The sequence below is a fragment of the Watersipora subatra genome, chromosome 5 (assembly GCF_963576615.1).
Source record: "Watersipora subatra chromosome 5, tzWatSuba1.1, whole genome shotgun sequence".
Lineage (NCBI taxonomy): Eukaryota > Metazoa > Bryozoa > Gymnolaemata > Cheilostomatida > Watersiporidae > Watersipora > Watersipora subatra.
The window spans coordinates 59,821,566-59,838,939 of record NC_088712.1 but is presented as its reverse complement, the minus strand read 5'-3'; the positions used below and the strand labels follow the sequence as shown (position 1 = coordinate 59,838,939).

The 17,374-nt window shown below is 34.5% G+C and overlaps 1 protein-coding gene across 1 annotated transcript in view; it reads right to left on the bottom strand.

The window, feature by feature from the left end:
- LOC137397542 (WD repeat and HMG-box DNA-binding protein 1-like) overlaps positions 1 to 16,040 on the bottom strand; it is a 65,706-nt gene extending 49,666 nt beyond the window's left edge. Inside the window, exons 1-5 of the mRNA XM_068083834.1 lie at positions 15,955 to 16,040; positions 14,293 to 14,410; positions 11,636 to 11,711; positions 4,495 to 5,900; positions 2,987 to 3,090 (exon numbers count right to left, since the gene is read on the bottom strand). Coding sequence (XP_067939935.1) covers positions 2,987 to 3,090; positions 4,495 to 5,900; positions 11,636 to 11,711; positions 14,293 to 14,410; positions 15,955 to 16,040 — 1,790 coding nt within the window. The remainder of the gene's footprint in view (positions 1 to 2,986; positions 3,091 to 4,494; positions 5,901 to 11,635; positions 11,712 to 14,292; positions 14,411 to 15,954) is intronic.
- Positions 16,041 to 17,374: the final 1,334 nt, after the last annotated feature.

The window sequence follows — 17,374 nt, the reverse complement described above, 5'->3', positions numbered from 1 at the left end:
AATGTCTCGTAGCTTTAGTTTATGACGAACACTGCGGGTTCTACCGGAAAGCTTGTATCAAATATAAATGCTCGCTACTTTACAGTTGTGTTTCGGCTTGGTCTAATCCTCTAGCCGTAATCTGATCATGTGACCCATACTTCACTTACTGCAGCATTCTTTGACTGTCACAGGAGACCAACATGCTTGTCATGTTTATCAGAGAATGATATGCACTCCTTCGAGCTAAGGTTAAAAAATTAAACGAATTTTTACTTTAGGTTTTGAGATATCAGTACTCAAAGGGACAAGATTACAATGATAATGAAATAGACGTGTAAGGACAATAGACATGGTTTTATTGAATGCGTGAAGTATATTGGTGAAAATATTTTGACGAATGAGGTTGCATGAAAGTGTAAACAGAAGCCATCTCGTTCAACTACGTCCCATTTGAGTTGTTTTGGAAAGAAATTCCGATCCATGACGTTTTTGTGATGGCTGCGATCAACTGTTCGTTTTTAAATGTTGACTTGCAACAAAATTCACATTACATTACATTATTTGAATCTTTTGCTACTAAATAAATGTAATGTGAATTTTGCTTAAAACACTTTTAAACATGCTTAAAGATTTATTGTCATTGTAATGCTGTCACTTTTACCACTGATATCTTATAACTTACTGTACAAATTCATTTAATTTTTTAACCTTACCTCGAAGGAGTACATATCATTGTATGATAATCAAGACAAGCCTGTTGGTCACCTGTGATAATCGAAAGTGCTGCAAAAATTATTTGCAAAGTATTGGGTCACAGGACCAGATTATGACTTGACGATTTGATCAAGCCGAAACAAAACTGTAAAGTAGCGTGCATTTATATTTGATACGGGGTCTTCGGTAAAACCCAAAGTGTTTGTCATAAACTAGTGCTACGATAAGTTTTATATTGAGCTTTTTATTGGCCTTTCAGTTCACGTGAGAACTTCACGTGACAAGACAATAACCAAACTGTCATGACTACGTCAGAAAAATAAACAGATTCCAATTTACGGAGGCTTTTCGTTTTTGAACTTTCGAGAGCTTGTAATCACATTTCCACATAATTGGCACTTACAACACAACAGAGTAAGACATGGTGAATCTTTTGATACCAAATAACTGTAATGTGAATTTTTTTGCAAGTCAACCTTTAAGGAGTTTAGAAAAATGTTTATTCTTTCCCTCAATATTGTGTGCTTTCACAATGCTATGAGAGTCTAATATTTATATAATACTAGAAATTCCACTGTCATACAGCCCACGACCAAAGTGATATTGAAAAAAAGAAAGGGTTCTGATGGTTGAGAAATGCAATATCAGCAGTCAAATGGCACTGCAGTGCAATAGGATAACTGCAATGGTAGCTGTAATGTACTGGGTGTGGGCGTTATTATATACAACAAACAGCAATAATGAAAGGAAAAGATTATATGTTTATATCTCTCCCTCTGCAATAGGAGAAACGTAATATTGGCCAATATTAGAAGTAAAATGCACTGATATTATTAGAATAACCAATATTATTAATATAGTAATAATATAAAACCAATGCACAATTTTGTTTACATTTCAAAACGTCATAGCTAACAATATCAAGCAGTTGTGAGATTTATATAGATTTTTAGAAAATCTATTTAAAAAAGTGTTTGGTCATGACAAACAGCAATAATGAAATGCAAAGATTATATGTTTATATCTCTCCCCCTGCAATAGGAAAAATGCAATATTAGAAGTAAAATGCACTGATATTAGAATAACCAATATTATTAATACAGTAATAATAAAAAACCGATGAACAATTTTGTTTACATTTCAAAACGTCATAGCTAACAATATCAAGAAGTATCAAGAAGAATATCCAAACTTATAATTAAATATCATAATAATCTCATTAGAATCATTAGAAAAAAGTATCATCGTCATTTCCTTTACTTTCACTGCTTTGGACATCAGTTAGTATACCAAAGTACTCAAAAGTTTTCAAAATGTCAGTTACTTTGAAATTGGCAAAAAAGAAATGATTTCTGTACTTCTACGTTAATTACAGAAACCTTTGGCAATTCGACAATGCTAGAGACTGGTGAAATGTGCACGTTATTTTTTCGTGAAATGCGCATGAATTGATTGTTCTCTTTTCTGTCACTCGGCGATTCGTTTGCCGGTCTTAATGTTGATAAAAGTAAGGCTTGGCCAGTTTTAATAACGATTTTCGGCCAAATTAATCTGTCTATTTATGTATAATCCGATCAGATAGGTTAGTTTTAAGATATTGCGGTAACCTTTCAAAGACTTGGTAACATGTTCAAATAGGGTTGCATGTGTTTTGTATCATTATTATACTTTAACGAGTCTACAAAAAAATGGTTAAATTTGTTGATGAGATTTCGATGCAAGGGTTTCGACGTTATTGATGAATAATTTTCGTAAGTTGTGTGCACATGCATTTATCATAAAAACTCTCAAACATTCGCTCTGCTCGTTTGTTCATGGGATTATATAAGACTATTGTGCCTGTTTTCCTTATACCACCTTGCTCTTAAATGTCTAGCTAGTACGTATGCCCTTGTACTTCTAGTGAACTTAAAGTCTGCATGCACACTACAGCAGCTATGAGCTCTTCTTAACAGCGTCCAAAGACAGAAGCAAAAGTGCAAGTGGAAGTGCAGTTGCTCTATATTGAAAGTTACCGCTGTTATCAAAATCAGCTCACCTCGATGACCACAAGTCGTTATGGCTTACTAGGAAAACAGCAATCTGCTAAATAAGTCTTGCACCTATAGATATGATTGTTTCATTTTCATAGATGAAAACTGCTGCCATGCCTTATCTGTGAATCTGAAATCAAGCTAGATATGAGTTGGCGTTGCTTGTAGTGAGTTTATGATAATGTACTGTTAGTAAACTAGTTTAAAGTTTTAGACATGTCGGCCTATTTTTATGATCAAATACTAAGTTTCCATACAGAAATAGTGTAGCGGCACCCAGTTGCGCCAATGCTGAAGCACTATGCTTCATAGGGCAATATCGTGGAGGGATGGTTGTGTGACACATTATGTCAAGGCATGTCTGCATATAAAGCAAAGGAAAAGCAAGGCCTATGTGCATGAGGATGTGTCGCTGCAGTATCACTGTTTGGTACCTTAGCAATTACTTTGGTGCTGAAATTTTTGTCAGAAAAGTGTTATTGCGGCACCATAGAACTGTAAATAATTGGCAAAATTCATAGAAAGTCAGTGTTAATAAGCTATTTATAGCCATACTGAGTGGGCTACATCTATAAAAGATTTGACCAATAGTGCAAAAATTGATGGAAAATCTTTTTGTTCTAAATAGAGAAATCGATTAACAAGCTTTCTATGAGCAATCATAACAAGTTGGGTGCATATAGCGGCATCTTCTGAATTTATATAGCTTGAAAATAATGCAACGGTTGACCAACTTAAGTAAGATGAACAACAAGGGGTAGAAGATGGTTCAATATATATTGAAATTTAAAAGATTTTTTAAAATAATTTAATCAGTGAAATGGATCTTGCAAGATGAAAAAAGCAAAGGATAAATTAATGGTGCATCAGCATTGTTACTCAAACTTTCTGAAAAAACAATATTGTGAAAATTAAAAAAAAAAGATAAAATCAGTGAAATGACTCTTTTAAGATGAGAACAAAACAGTAACCCATTTATGGTGTATTAGCGTTGTTACTCAAACTTTCTAAAAGAACAATATTATAAAAATTGAAAGAAAATGGTAAAATCAGTTAAATGGCTCCGCAAGCTGAGAGGAAGCTTTGATGAAACTACGGTAGATAATCATATAAAAATACTATCATAGAGTGGAGTTATATGCTATAGACTTATATATGAGTTATATCATAATATCACATAGAGTTGTGCATGTACCCCATAGACCTATTGACTATACTTATATAGGTAATAGGTCTATGATGTAACCCATAGACCTATTGACTATACTTATATAGGTAATAGGTCTATGATGTAACCCATAGACCTATTGACTATACTTATATAGGTAATAGGTCTATGATGTAACCCATAGACCTATTGACTATACTTATATAGGTAATAGGTCTATGATGTAACCCATAGACCTATTGACTATACTTATATAGTTAATAGGTCCATGATGTAACCCATAGACCTATTGACTATACTTATATAGGTAATAGGTCTATGATATAACCCATAGACCTATTGACTATACTTGTATAGGTAATAAGTCTATGATGTAACCAAACTCACCAAAATATCTGGTGACACAAAAGTTATGTTTCTAATCATTCTCACAAAATTTTTGCTATATCAGATGTTGAACAGCATTACCTTACATGTGGATATATCAGAGGTTGAACAACATTACATTACATATGAATATATCAGAGGTTGAACAACATTACCTTACATGTGGATACACGTGATTGTTGTGAACATTAGGAGCATATGCGGCGCTACCCGGTAGGCCAGGCTGGTCGTACGCCTAGAGTGATCTCTGATAACAGTTGTCAGAGAGTCAGTAACGCTGCTAGTATCATTTGTACTTATGTTACTAGCTTTGGTAATCTTAGTTAATATGTTACTTGTACTTGTGTTACTATTCTGGGTAATATTAGTTAGTACATTAGAAACGACAAACCAACCGTCATTTCCTTTCTGTAGAACTAAACAATATTCGTTGCTTAAAAGATGTGACATATCAGAAACATCCGAGTGTTTGCGTCTTTTGTTCATAATTTCATCACATTGTTTGCCTACAGTAATCCCAAAATACTTTGTGTGATAATCTGTACAGACAAGTGAATTTGCAACTGTCGCGATAGGTCCTTGATATTTGTGGCTGCATGCGGCATCTTCATTGCCATTACAGACCCTGGAGAAAGAGTATGGATGCATGTTAGAGGTGTCATAGAACACTTCGGTGTGATGATGGTAAGGACCAGTGGCTCCCTCAGCTATACAGGATATAAGGCACGTGGGAAAATGGGTTACACAATCTTTGTAGTTGACGACCCTGAAGCTTTCGAATACCTTTTTACGAAAATCTGTAGCATAGAGTTTGTCACCAACTCGAGGCATGCCATAGGTATATAACTTCATGCCTTTTCTGTCTAACAGCCCTTTTTGAGAAAACGTAAATGCTGCAATCGAAGCCAAAGCACCACCCAGAGAGTGGCCACTGAAATGTACTGTAAAGTCAGGATACTGCTCCAACAACTTCATAACTCGTGGTTCAAGACAGCTTAACTTCTGATAGGCTATGAGAAAATATTTCTGCACATGTCCTTTTCCATATGCCAGCTTGGATTCAAACAGGATGCTAAACGTCTGAACGATAAACTGAGGAATAAATGAAGTGGTTCCTCTGAAAGACACGTATATCGACTTCTGACTCACTGACAGTCCAATAATTGCTGCACATTCCTTATATTTGAAAATAGTGTCATCACATTGTCTTGCTATAACTTCGACTATGTCGATGTCATTTGGTAAAGTGCTATGACCAGCTTTGAGTTTTTCAATGCAAACTTTTGGCTCGTCGCTATAGGCGGCAGCTGCGAGAAACACCTGCTCAAATGCCAGTTCTTTCTTGTAGTCGGTGCTGATTTCTTCAAGTCTGTCACAGTCAGATTGGCGTTTCAAATTCATACTTATGGTACAAGAGTTTACAAGTGACCCAAATGTGTGACATTTATTGTCCAAAGCACACCAACGACACTTGGCAAAAGGATTAAACGTTTTCGTTTTCACACAGCTTGAACAACTCTTTTTAGAAGCGCAGGTGCCAGCGTTTACGAGCTGAGAAGATAGTACAGCAACGAGACACAGAAATGTGAGTGATGCCATCATCCTCGCCAGATAACCTAAAGCGAACGTATTGATACTAAACTAAGAACGTTCTAAATTTTGTAAACCTCATGTGTTTATAATATCCGAATTGTTACAAAAGGGAAGGTGAATGGCTAACAACATACCTTGATCACCAATCAGGTTTCACTAAGTGCAACTTGATTGGTGCACTTAATGCAACCTTAAAAAGGTTTAAAAAAGTGTCTAAATGCACAGCATAAGTGCTCTATGAAGCACTTATGCTGTGCATTCAGCACTTTGTTAATAAGTGCATTTAGCATTCATGAACATGAAACGTATTTATAAATGCTCCATAGAGCATAATTATAAACACGAAATGTGACTAGGCCTATTGATGCCGTATTGAGAGAAGTCTTGGCACATATTTTACTTCTAGATATGTTAACTGTGATCAAGCTATGTTGATTTTAATTTTGAAACATCCTGGCAATCCGATCAGCTTAAATTACAAACCGGATCTCAGATGATATTTATAGCAATAATATCCTTATAGCTGACTATACCAGATGTGATCACTGATATGATGTTCAATTTGATTTGGTCACAACTTTAGACTCCTCATGCACTACGTTAACAACAACTTATCAAAGAGACTTATGTTGGTAATTTTAATTAAACATCCTGAAAATATTCTGTATTTGCCGAAATGCCAAAATTTTAAGTGTAAACATAATGTAATAAAATAACATATATAATACTCAACAAAATAAATGAAATACCACAATATATGTACATAGTCCATTTGCCTAAAGATATTGTACAGTTTCCTACAGTTTGATATGTAAGCAATCATTTGGTTTCTGCAACCCCACACTTTTAGCCATAACTACTTCAGAAGCTCAAAGCCAGCTTCCACAGATTATGTACACACAAGGGTAAAAAGGTAGATAAGCAAAGCCCTGGTGAGTAGGCTAAAGAACTATTACGCCACTCCCATTCGCCCCCTTTCTGCACTATCTAGAGCGTTGTACTCTACTCATCTCTTTCTCATAATTTCAGTTGTCCTTCATCAATGATGTATTCCATCTTTCTTGTTTAGTCGTTATCTAGACCGTGCTTGTATAATGCTATTATTATCTATGACATCTGGAATTCAAATAATGTGTATCATTTTGGTAAACACCACATGTTTTTGGTTAAACTTTCCCGCAGTTGATAAGAAAGCTAATAACTAACTAGCTAAACTCTTTCAAATTGGAAGTCCTCCATATTCAATCCAAATTCCATATTCTTCCAAATTTAATTTAGGAATTGACAGTTTAAAAGGTTGTGTTGAAGTCAGTTGGTTTGGTGAGTCTTCATGTTCCTAATCACTAAAATTAACTACATTAAATTGAATTGATTAAAAACCATCACTTTTTTATATAATGCTGAGACCATTTAGCACATCAAGAGATCTAATGACAATCTTGCTGAGAAAGTGTTAAATATGTTCTAATAGTCAATAGTATAGAATAAAAATAAAAGGTAAACTTTCATACTCCGTCTTAATAAAAATCAGTCAGTGTATATAATAATAAAATAATGATTTAAAATACATGTATTAAGTTAGTGTATATGCACACTAACTCTAGTCCAACTTATTTAGTTTGGTCACCTCTTTTTTAATATTTTTAATACAAAGTATTAAAATTTAATACAAAGTATAAAAAATACATACTTAAAACATGTTTTGACACTCAAACCCTGGTAGATATAATAAAAATAATGGGAGCCCAAACCAGGAAGTGAACAGTAGTGAACACTGCCAGCAGCTCAATATACATAATATAACATTAAAATATTATGTAATTATTTAGCTAATTAATAAGTGACTAAACGTCTCTGTGCATGTCATATTATACATGTATAATATGATATACATGTACCATATTCCATGTACAATGTGATATACATGCACCAAATTACATGTACAATATGATATACATGTACCATATTTCCTGTACAATGTGATATACATGTGCCATATTACATGTACAATATGATATACATGTACCATATTACATGTACAATATGATATACATGCATCATAATACATGTATATTACATGTGTATAATATAATATTAGACTATGCTATATTATATTATAGCTTATTCTAATACATAATTTTACAATGCAGTGCATTATATTATGGTATATATATATTACTTCATTGGCAATAATTTCATTTTAAATAGAAATGTTTTTTAAATTATGCCATACAACAATAGCAAAAACATGGTATGTTCTATTGTATTATACTACATTAAATAATAATATATTATGGTATAATATAGTACATTGAGTTTTGATATATTATATTGTAATGCATTAAATTATATCAAGTCATATTATTTTATAATATAACATATTAAATTGCATTGCAGGACAATATAATGTTAGTATTATTAATATATAATGTAATTAATATATATTACTAATATATTTTATTAATATTATCAATAAAATATAGTATTACATTATATGAAATGAAACTATTTTATATCGTAATGTGTCCCATAACAATATATTGTAATATATTGTAGAATATTAAGTTATATTATCCATGCTAGTGATGAATTGTCATTAGTTAATTTAATTATATATTATTATATCATTGCATATATATAATATTATTATATTGTAGTATAATATTTTACACTATATTGTAATGTGTTACATTGCTCTATACTATATTGTAGAGTATTAAATTATACTATCCATGCTAGTGATAGAGTGTCATTAGTTAATAAATATGACAGTTGATTGATTGTTTTCTCATGTTTTAATATTAGCCGCTTATGACTCACTCTGACCAGTCGGATTTTAAAATAATTAAATATAAATGTAGATAATGCTTTGGTACAGAAAATTCATGTAAATACTTCTTTTTAACAACCAATCAGTGTGCAGAATTCGATTATTGGTTGGAGAATTTCTAATTCTGAAACTGTCGCAGTTGGAAAGTGTTAGAAGGATGATAGCCGCCACTCGTGGCAACCAAAAAACAGAAAATATTATAATAGGGACTTAACCATAATTACTAGTAACAAAATAGTCGTTTTTAGGGACAGATAATTTTCTACTCCAAGCAACTTCAGTAATGCCTATTATTATTATTGGTTGCATATGTAAACCTAGAGGTCATGAGTTCTAGAGAGTTTCTGTAGACAGTTCACATGTAATACCCGTGCTTAGGTTATTGGCGGGCATAAGGAAGTCAAGCCCAGCTCACATGAATTCCATATGCTTACACTTTTGGTGAATACTAAAAAGTCAGAATTGGCTCACATGAAATAGATGTGACTGCATTATTCATGAGTGCTACGATGTTAGGAATAGATTGCATGAATCATCTCTAGTAACTGCCATATAGCTCATCAGAGGCAAAATATTCGATTAAAGTAATGCCAATTATTATTAGTTGCATACATAAACCTTTATCACAAGAGCTCTAGAGAGTTTCTATAAACAATTGACGTGAAATAGGCATGCCTAAATTATTGGCAGTCATTAGAAAGTCAGGGCCAGCTCACTTGTTAGAATAGTTAGAATCGGCTAACATGAAATAGACGTGACTGCATTATTCATGATTGCTAGGATGTTAAGAATAAATTGCATAAATAATTACTCTGGTTACTGTAAAATATCTCATCAGAGGTGCAGTATTTATCTCACAGCCTCAACATCTAATTGCAATGACAGTTTGATGTAACTTTGAACAAAGAAGGCACTCCACAATTCGTGGTGCGCTCCTGAATAGGTCTACAACTACATGTCTGTGAGGGCTCCGTGCATACGTGCGGGCATACGTGCGTGCGTTGGTGTGAGTGTGTATGTACTTATGTGTGTGCATCTTACTTATGTGATCAATCTTTTAAAGATCGAGTACATTTGATTTGCTTGCTTCAAGCAAAGGCTGTGTGTTTGTTTAAGAGCATTATTGCACAAAAAATTGTGATATTAGCTGGACATCTCGGGTCCAATGGTAGAAAACATAGAAAACCAAAGACTTGTCCAGTGGTGGAAAACAATTTAAGGTTGCATACCTCCCTGTTACGATCAGTGGCATTTTCTAAGAATTAAACTACAGCGTGTTGTCCACAGGACTGCCCAGACAGACACTGACAGGTACTCTAAACTAGTAGGCCATTGTTGCTCATTTCATGTGTTTGTAACACCTAAAAATGATTTCACGATCCTACTATGGCCAAGGCAGCAGTGTCCTACTACAGCTAAAACAGCAGTGTCATACTACAGCTAAGGCAGCAGTGTCAAACTACTGCTGAGACAGCAATGTCAAACTACAGCCAAGGCAGCGGTGTCAAACTACAACCGAGGCAGCAATGTCAAACTACAGCCGAGACAGCAATGTCAAACTACAGCCAAAGCAGCAATGTCAAACTACAGCCACGGCAGCAGTGTCATACAAAACAGCAGGTTATAATATATAACGGTGCTGAAGATGTTAAAATTATGGTTTATAATACTAAATTATAACATACTTTACAGAATGTTTTATAACTGGATATGTGACGAAAAGTAAGTAAAAGTGTGTGTAATGATAATATATTTTTAATTGATGTATATACTTTAAATGGTATAACACCAATGCATAGTAAAGCAATACATACTTACCTAACATGACAAAGACTAACATACAGATAGACTGTTTAATTAGGTAAACCATATCACAACCTTGAAATCAACTTAATAACAAAGTTCATCTTTAAAACAATAGTTATCCTTTTTCAAAAATTAAAAGGTTATTTGTTTGGTTACATTATTCTTATTTTTTATGTTCATGCAATTCGGCCGTTTCTTCCTATTATTTCTTTGAAGCTTTTCTGTCAAAGTGATTTTGAAAGGCTTTCTTGAAGGCGACAGCATATTCACCATAGCTCACCATAGATCTGCTTTACTGATGCACATTGGTGGTTTCACTCGCAGCATGTTGTTTCTATGGCTTCCAAGACCTAGAAAGATATGCTCAAAAAGCTATGCCTAAGTTGTCATTGTATCTTCACTAAATATATAAATTTACCTGCATTGGGTTTCCCAGCCCTCAAAAAGTATGCTCCAGCAGTTTTAACTAAATACACTTACGAATGTACTCGAAGGTTGAATTCTCTCAATTATACCTGTGCAGGTAAGGTTATGTCCACATATGTATCAGTGCGCATGAGCTCTACTAACAAATATAGATTCTTATCAAATTTCTGGTTGACCATGCCAATTCTGACATACCTACATTAACTCTCAATCACTATGTTTTCATTGTGCGGATGCTGCCGATTTGGAATTATGTGCACCTGGAGTTACCATGCAATATGCGTTTCAATGGGCATTTGTATGTTGTGGATTAACATAAGGAATTCTACCACAGAAGACATAGCGGTGCATTCCTGTCTTGCTTAACAGCATGCGTTCAAAATAGGAATGCCTAAAGTGTGGAAATATTTAAAATGGATTAGCCTGCACGGCATTTTCTTGCATTTCTTGTAAGCACGAAATACTCAATAAAAAGTTGCGAGTAACAAAACTCACTCGACCTTTTTTATCTTGCGGGTGATGCAAACTTGTGGATTAATCATCTCATGAAAACATAGAGTATGTTTAATTCAGTCGAATTAAAATATGTTATTTTCCTCAGTACCATCTGGTGCTTGTTATCTGCAAGCTGTATTTCTGCCAAGACTAAATAGGTTTGTCAAAATCGTTATTGCTGCAAGTAGAGAAATAACTTACCAGTGAGAACTCTCATATCTTTGAGGTCCTCAACTATATTTAGAAAGTCTTCTGTAGGAAGTGCTTTTCTCGTCTTCTAAAGTCCAAAAGAACTTGGTAATAATAATAATAATAACAATATATAGCTGTGGTCACATCTATGTGCACAAGGAGTGGTATGGTTATGAAATATGAAGTGAACTCTATAAAGTAGGAAGAGATTATAAGGACAAGAGCATTGATAACCTTATATAAAATTACAAAAAGAACAAAATATGTCAAGAAGAAGCCCTTAGCTGCTGTAGAGTACAGGTTGAATAGTGTAGAGTGCAGGTAGTATAGTGTAGAGTACAGGTAGTATAGTGTGCAGGTAGCATAGTGTAGAGTGCAGGTAGTATAGTGTAGTGTGCAGGTAGTATAGTGTAGAGTGCAGGTAGTATAGTGTAGACTGCAGGTAGTATGGGGTAGAGTGCAGGTAGTATAGTGTAGTGTGCAGGTAGTATAGTGTAAAGTGCAGGTAGTATAGTGTAGATTGCAGGTAGTATGGGGTAGAGTGCAGGTAGTATAGTGTAGAGTGCAGGTAGTATAGTGTAGTGTGTAGGTAGTATAGTGTAGTGTGCAGGTAGTATAGTATAGTGTAGTGTGCAGGTAGTATAGTGTAGTGTGCAGGTAGTATAGTATAGTGTAGACTGCAGGTAGTATGGGGTAGTGTGCAGGTAGTATAGTGTAGTGTGCAGGTAGTATGGTATAGTGTAGACTGCAGGTAGTATGGGGTAGTGTGCAGGTACTATAGTGTAGAGTGCAGGTAGTATAGTGTAGACTGCAGGTAGTATGGGGTAGTGTGCAGGTAGTATAGTGTAGTGTGCAGGTAGTATAGTGTAGAGTGCAGGTAGTATAGTGTAGAGTGCAGGTAAAGAAGTTTTATAGAAAAATAATAGCATGCATAATAAGTAGATTTCTATGAGCAGGTAGCATAAAGAAAAGGAAGTTTCGATATTCTTATATAACATTATATAAATATTAGACTTCTACAACATTGTGAAATCACACAAAATTGAGTGAGAAAATAAGCATTGTGTTAAAGCATGCCTAAGGAGTTTGCACTACGTCTAAACAAGCTGTCTATAGAAATACTAACTAAAGAATAGAACTGAGGCTTCGCTTTTGTAACATTATAGTAATAATTACAGTAATGAAGATTAGCAGTTGTGAGTTTTTTGCATTGCGCTATCTTGCACAGTGTTCTAGAATTTTCTAGAACACTGGTCAAGATCTTAGGCTGCTTGTTTTTCACATCTACATGATAGCATTGTGCATTACTTAGCATTGTTCGTGGGGTAACTTTCAGGTACAGATGTGGGAAGTGTTCCTTGTTCCTTTTTGTAAAGCTGCATTGTTTGTGCCATGATGACCAAGTTCTGCTGGTGTGAAAGACCACCGGTACCATGACCTGATTATTCTTATTTCTGGAGAATGTAGCCATCAGATGCTCTGGCGAGGCTATCTGGTTTCAGGCGAGGGGTTTACTCAGTTTCCATAGGTTCTCTAGTAGACCATGTGCTCTATCAACCATTTGGTGTTTGCCAAATTAGTAACATATCTAACATTTGAGTCGAGCAAGTAATACAAAATGTACTATTAATAATATTCCACCAGGTACATGATATAATAACAAATAATCTAATTTACTTAATAAATAAAATAATATAGCATAACGTAAACATACATAGCCTGCTTGGCAAAATGTATTGCACAGTTTCGTTCAGCTGAACTACAGAAAATAATAAAGAAAGTAATATGACAGGGGAGATAAATCTAAGTTTACTTATTGGTTGCTTTGAAGCTGCTTCTCAGTGTGTATAGTTAGTATGATTGGATGGCTGCAGCAGGCCTACACTCTTTACTGTACACACTTCAGAAGTTCAAGGTCAACTCCAACAGATTACACACACAAGAAGGAGAACTTAGCATAAAGGTAAATATACAGAGCCAATTTGTTGTAGTGTTAAATGCTCTCATATCTTAAAATCATAATACTCTACTTATACCTTTGTGGTATATTTTAAAGTGCCTGGATCAGACGTACTTCATCAAGGATGACTTTTATCCTAGTTGTGTTAGTGTCAGGTTCTTGTTTGCATAGTATCCTTTGCATCCATGACATTTAGAATGCGAATTGTGCATATCTTTTTTGCAAACTCCTTCAAATAATTTTGAGTAGCGCTTTGAGTACTTGATAAGAGCCCTAATTAAAACATCTCTAAATTCAATTTAAAGATAAACTTGCAAAAAATTTTAGTAGATTTAATCAGAAAGTATCGGCAGTTTTTTATCATTTGCAATTGTTTTTGATTTTTAAAGAGATCTGATTGCAAATATGTTTCAAAATTAGAATTGACAAAATTTTATTGCCGTCAAAATGCTCAGATGAAATGAAAATGTGATTATGACATCTTTAGTTGCAAAAAGACCGACAGAATAGAGACGAGTAAACGCTACAACTTGAATGTAGCAGTCAATATCAATTATGGCAACAATAGCAACTAGTGAAATCATTTTACACGTAATTTTCTTTTGAGCGTTTAATCATGATCTGCAAGCTGCCTTTCTGCCAAGACTAAATATGTTTGTCAAGATCTTTGCTGCTGCAAGTACAGAAATAACCTACGAGTGCGAACACTCATGTCGTTGAGATCCTCAAATATATCAAGACAGTCTTCGGTAAGAAGTGCCTTTCTTGTTTCTAACGTCCAAAAAAACTTCGTAATAATAGTAACAATATAGCTGTGGTCACATCTACATGTATAAGGAATGGTATGGTTATGAAACATGAAGTAAAATAAAAAAGAAGGAAAATATTATAAGGACAAGAGTACTGATAACCTTATATAATATTACAAAAAGACCATAATATGTCAAGAAGAAGCCCTTAGCTGCTGTAGAGTGCAGGTAGTATAGTGTAGAGTGCAAGTATTATAGTGTAGTGTGCAGGTAGTATAGTGTAGAGTGCAGGTAGTATAGTGTAGTGTGCAGGTAGTATAGTGTAGTGTGCAAGTAGTATAGTGTAGTGTGTAGGTAGTATAGTGTAGTGTGCAGGTAGGATAGTGTAGTATGCAGGTAGTATAATGTAGAGTGCAGGTAATATAGTGGAGTGTGCAGGTAGTAAAGTGTAGTGTACAGGTAGTATAGTGTAGTATGCAGGTAGTATAATGTAGTGTGGAGGTAGTATAGTGCAGTGTGCAGGTAGTATAGTGTAGAATGCAGGTATTATAGTGTAGTGTGTGTAGTATAGTGTAGTATGCAGGTAGTATAGTGTAGTGTGCAGGTAGCATAGTGTAGTGTGCAAGTAGTATAGTGTAGTGTGTAGGTAGTATAGTGTAGTGTGCAGGTAGTATAGTGTAGAATGCAGGTAATATAGTGTAGTGTGTGTAGTATAGTGTAGTATGCAGGTAGTATAGTGTAGTGTGCAGGTAGTATAGTGTAGTGTGCAAGTAGTATAGTGTAGTGTGTAGGTAGTATAGTGTAGAGTGCAGGTAGTATAGTGTAATCTGTAGGTAGTATAGTGTAGAGTGCAAGTAGTATAGTGTTGAGTGCAGGTAGTATAGTGTAGTGTGTAGGTAGTATAGTGTAGAATGCAGGTAGTATAGTGTAGTTTGTAGGTAGTATAGTGTAGAGTGCAGGTAGCATAGTGTAGTGTGCAAGTAGCATTGTGTAGTGTGCAAGTAGTATAGTGTATAGTGCAGGTAGTATAGTGTAGAGTGTAGGTTGTATAGCGTAGTGTGCAGGTAGTATAGTATAGTATAGTATAGTATGCAGGTAGTATAGTGTAGTGTGCAAGTAGTATAGTGTAGTGTGCAGGTAGTATAGTGTAGACTGCAGGTAGTATAGTATAGTGTGAAGGTAGTATAGTGTTGCGTGCTGCCTGCAGGTAAATAAGTTTTATAGAAAAATTAGAGCATGCATAATAAGTAGATTTCTATGAGCAGGTAGCATAAAGAAAAAGAAGTTTCGATATTCATATATAACATTATATAAAGATTAGACTTCCACAACATTGTGAAAACACACAAAATTAAGTGAGAGAATAAGCATTGTGTTAAAGCATGCCTAAGGAGTTTGCGCTACGCACAAAACAAGCTGTCTATAGAAGTACTAACTAAAGAATAGAACTGAGGTTTTGCTTTTGTAAAATTATAGTAATAATTACAGTAATGAAGAATAGCAGTTGTGAGTTTTTAGCATTGCGCTATCTAGAGCAGCTTTCTAGAATTTTCTAGAACACTGGTCAAGATCTTAGGCTGCTTGTTTTTCCACATTTGCTTGATATCATTGTACAATACCTAGCTTTGCTCATGGGGTAACTCTCGGGTACAGATGTGGGAAGCGTTCCTTGTTCCTTTTTGTAAAGCTGCATTGTTTGTGCCATGATAACCATGTTCTGCTGGTGTGAAAGGCCACCGGTACCACGACCTGATTATTCTTACTTCTCGACAGTGTAGCCATCAGATGCCCTGGCGAGGCTATCTGGTTTCAGGCAAGGGTCTTACTCAGTTTCCATGGGTTCTCTAATAGACCATGTGCTCTATCAACCATTTGGCCTTTGACAAATTAATAACAACTAACATTTGAGTCGAGCAAGTAATACAAAATGTCCTATTAATAATAGTTCACCAGGTACATAATATAATAACAAATTATCTAATTTACTTAAAAAATCAAATAATATAGCATATTATATATATACACAGTTTATTTGACAAAGGGTATTGCACAGTCTTGTACATCTGAACTGCAGAAATTAATAAGGAAAGTAATATAACAGGGGAAATGAATCTAAATACTTTGAATGGTTGCAATGCTTTGAAGCTGTTTCTCAATAATTTTATATAGTTAGTATGGTTGGATGGCTGCAGCAGGCCTACACTCTTAACTACGCACACTTCAGGAGTTCAAGGTCAACTCCAACAGTTTACATACACAAGGAGAATTTAGCATAAAGGTATATACTGAGCAGATTTGTTGTTCTGATATCTTAGAATCATAATACTCTACTTATACCTTTGTGGTATATTTTAAAGTGCCTGGATCAGGCGTACTTCATCAAGGATGACTTTTATCCTAGTGTGTTAGTGTCAGGTTCTTGTTTGCATAGTATCCTTTGCATCCATGACATTTAGAATGCGAATTGTGCATATCTTTTTTGCAAACTCCTTCAAATAATTTTGAGTAGCGCTTTGAGTACTTGATAAGAGCCCTAATTAAAACAACTCTAAATTCAATTTAAAGATAAACTTGCAAAAAATTTTAGTAGATTTAATCAGAAAGTATCGGCAGTTTTTTATCATTTGTGATTGTTTTTGATGCTTGAAGAGATCTGATTGCAAGGATGTTTCAACATTAAAATTGACAATACTTGATCGTTGTTAAAATGCTCAGCTCAAGTAAAAGTGTGATTATGATGTTTATAGCTGCAAAGAGACTGACAGAATAGAGACATGTAACGCTACAACTTGAATGCAATAGCCGATATCAATTATGGCAACAATAGCAACTAGTGAAGTCATTTTACGCATATTTTTCTTTTGAGCGTTTTAACGTGATCAAATTTATAGCGCAGCAATGAAATCAACACCACAGCAGCAAAATTGACAGCACAGCAATGAAATCGACAGAACAGCGGTGAAGTAAAAAAATTCAGGAAAACTTTTACAAGCTTTTACAATTCATTACTATAGCTTTTACTAATTCAATTCATTATAG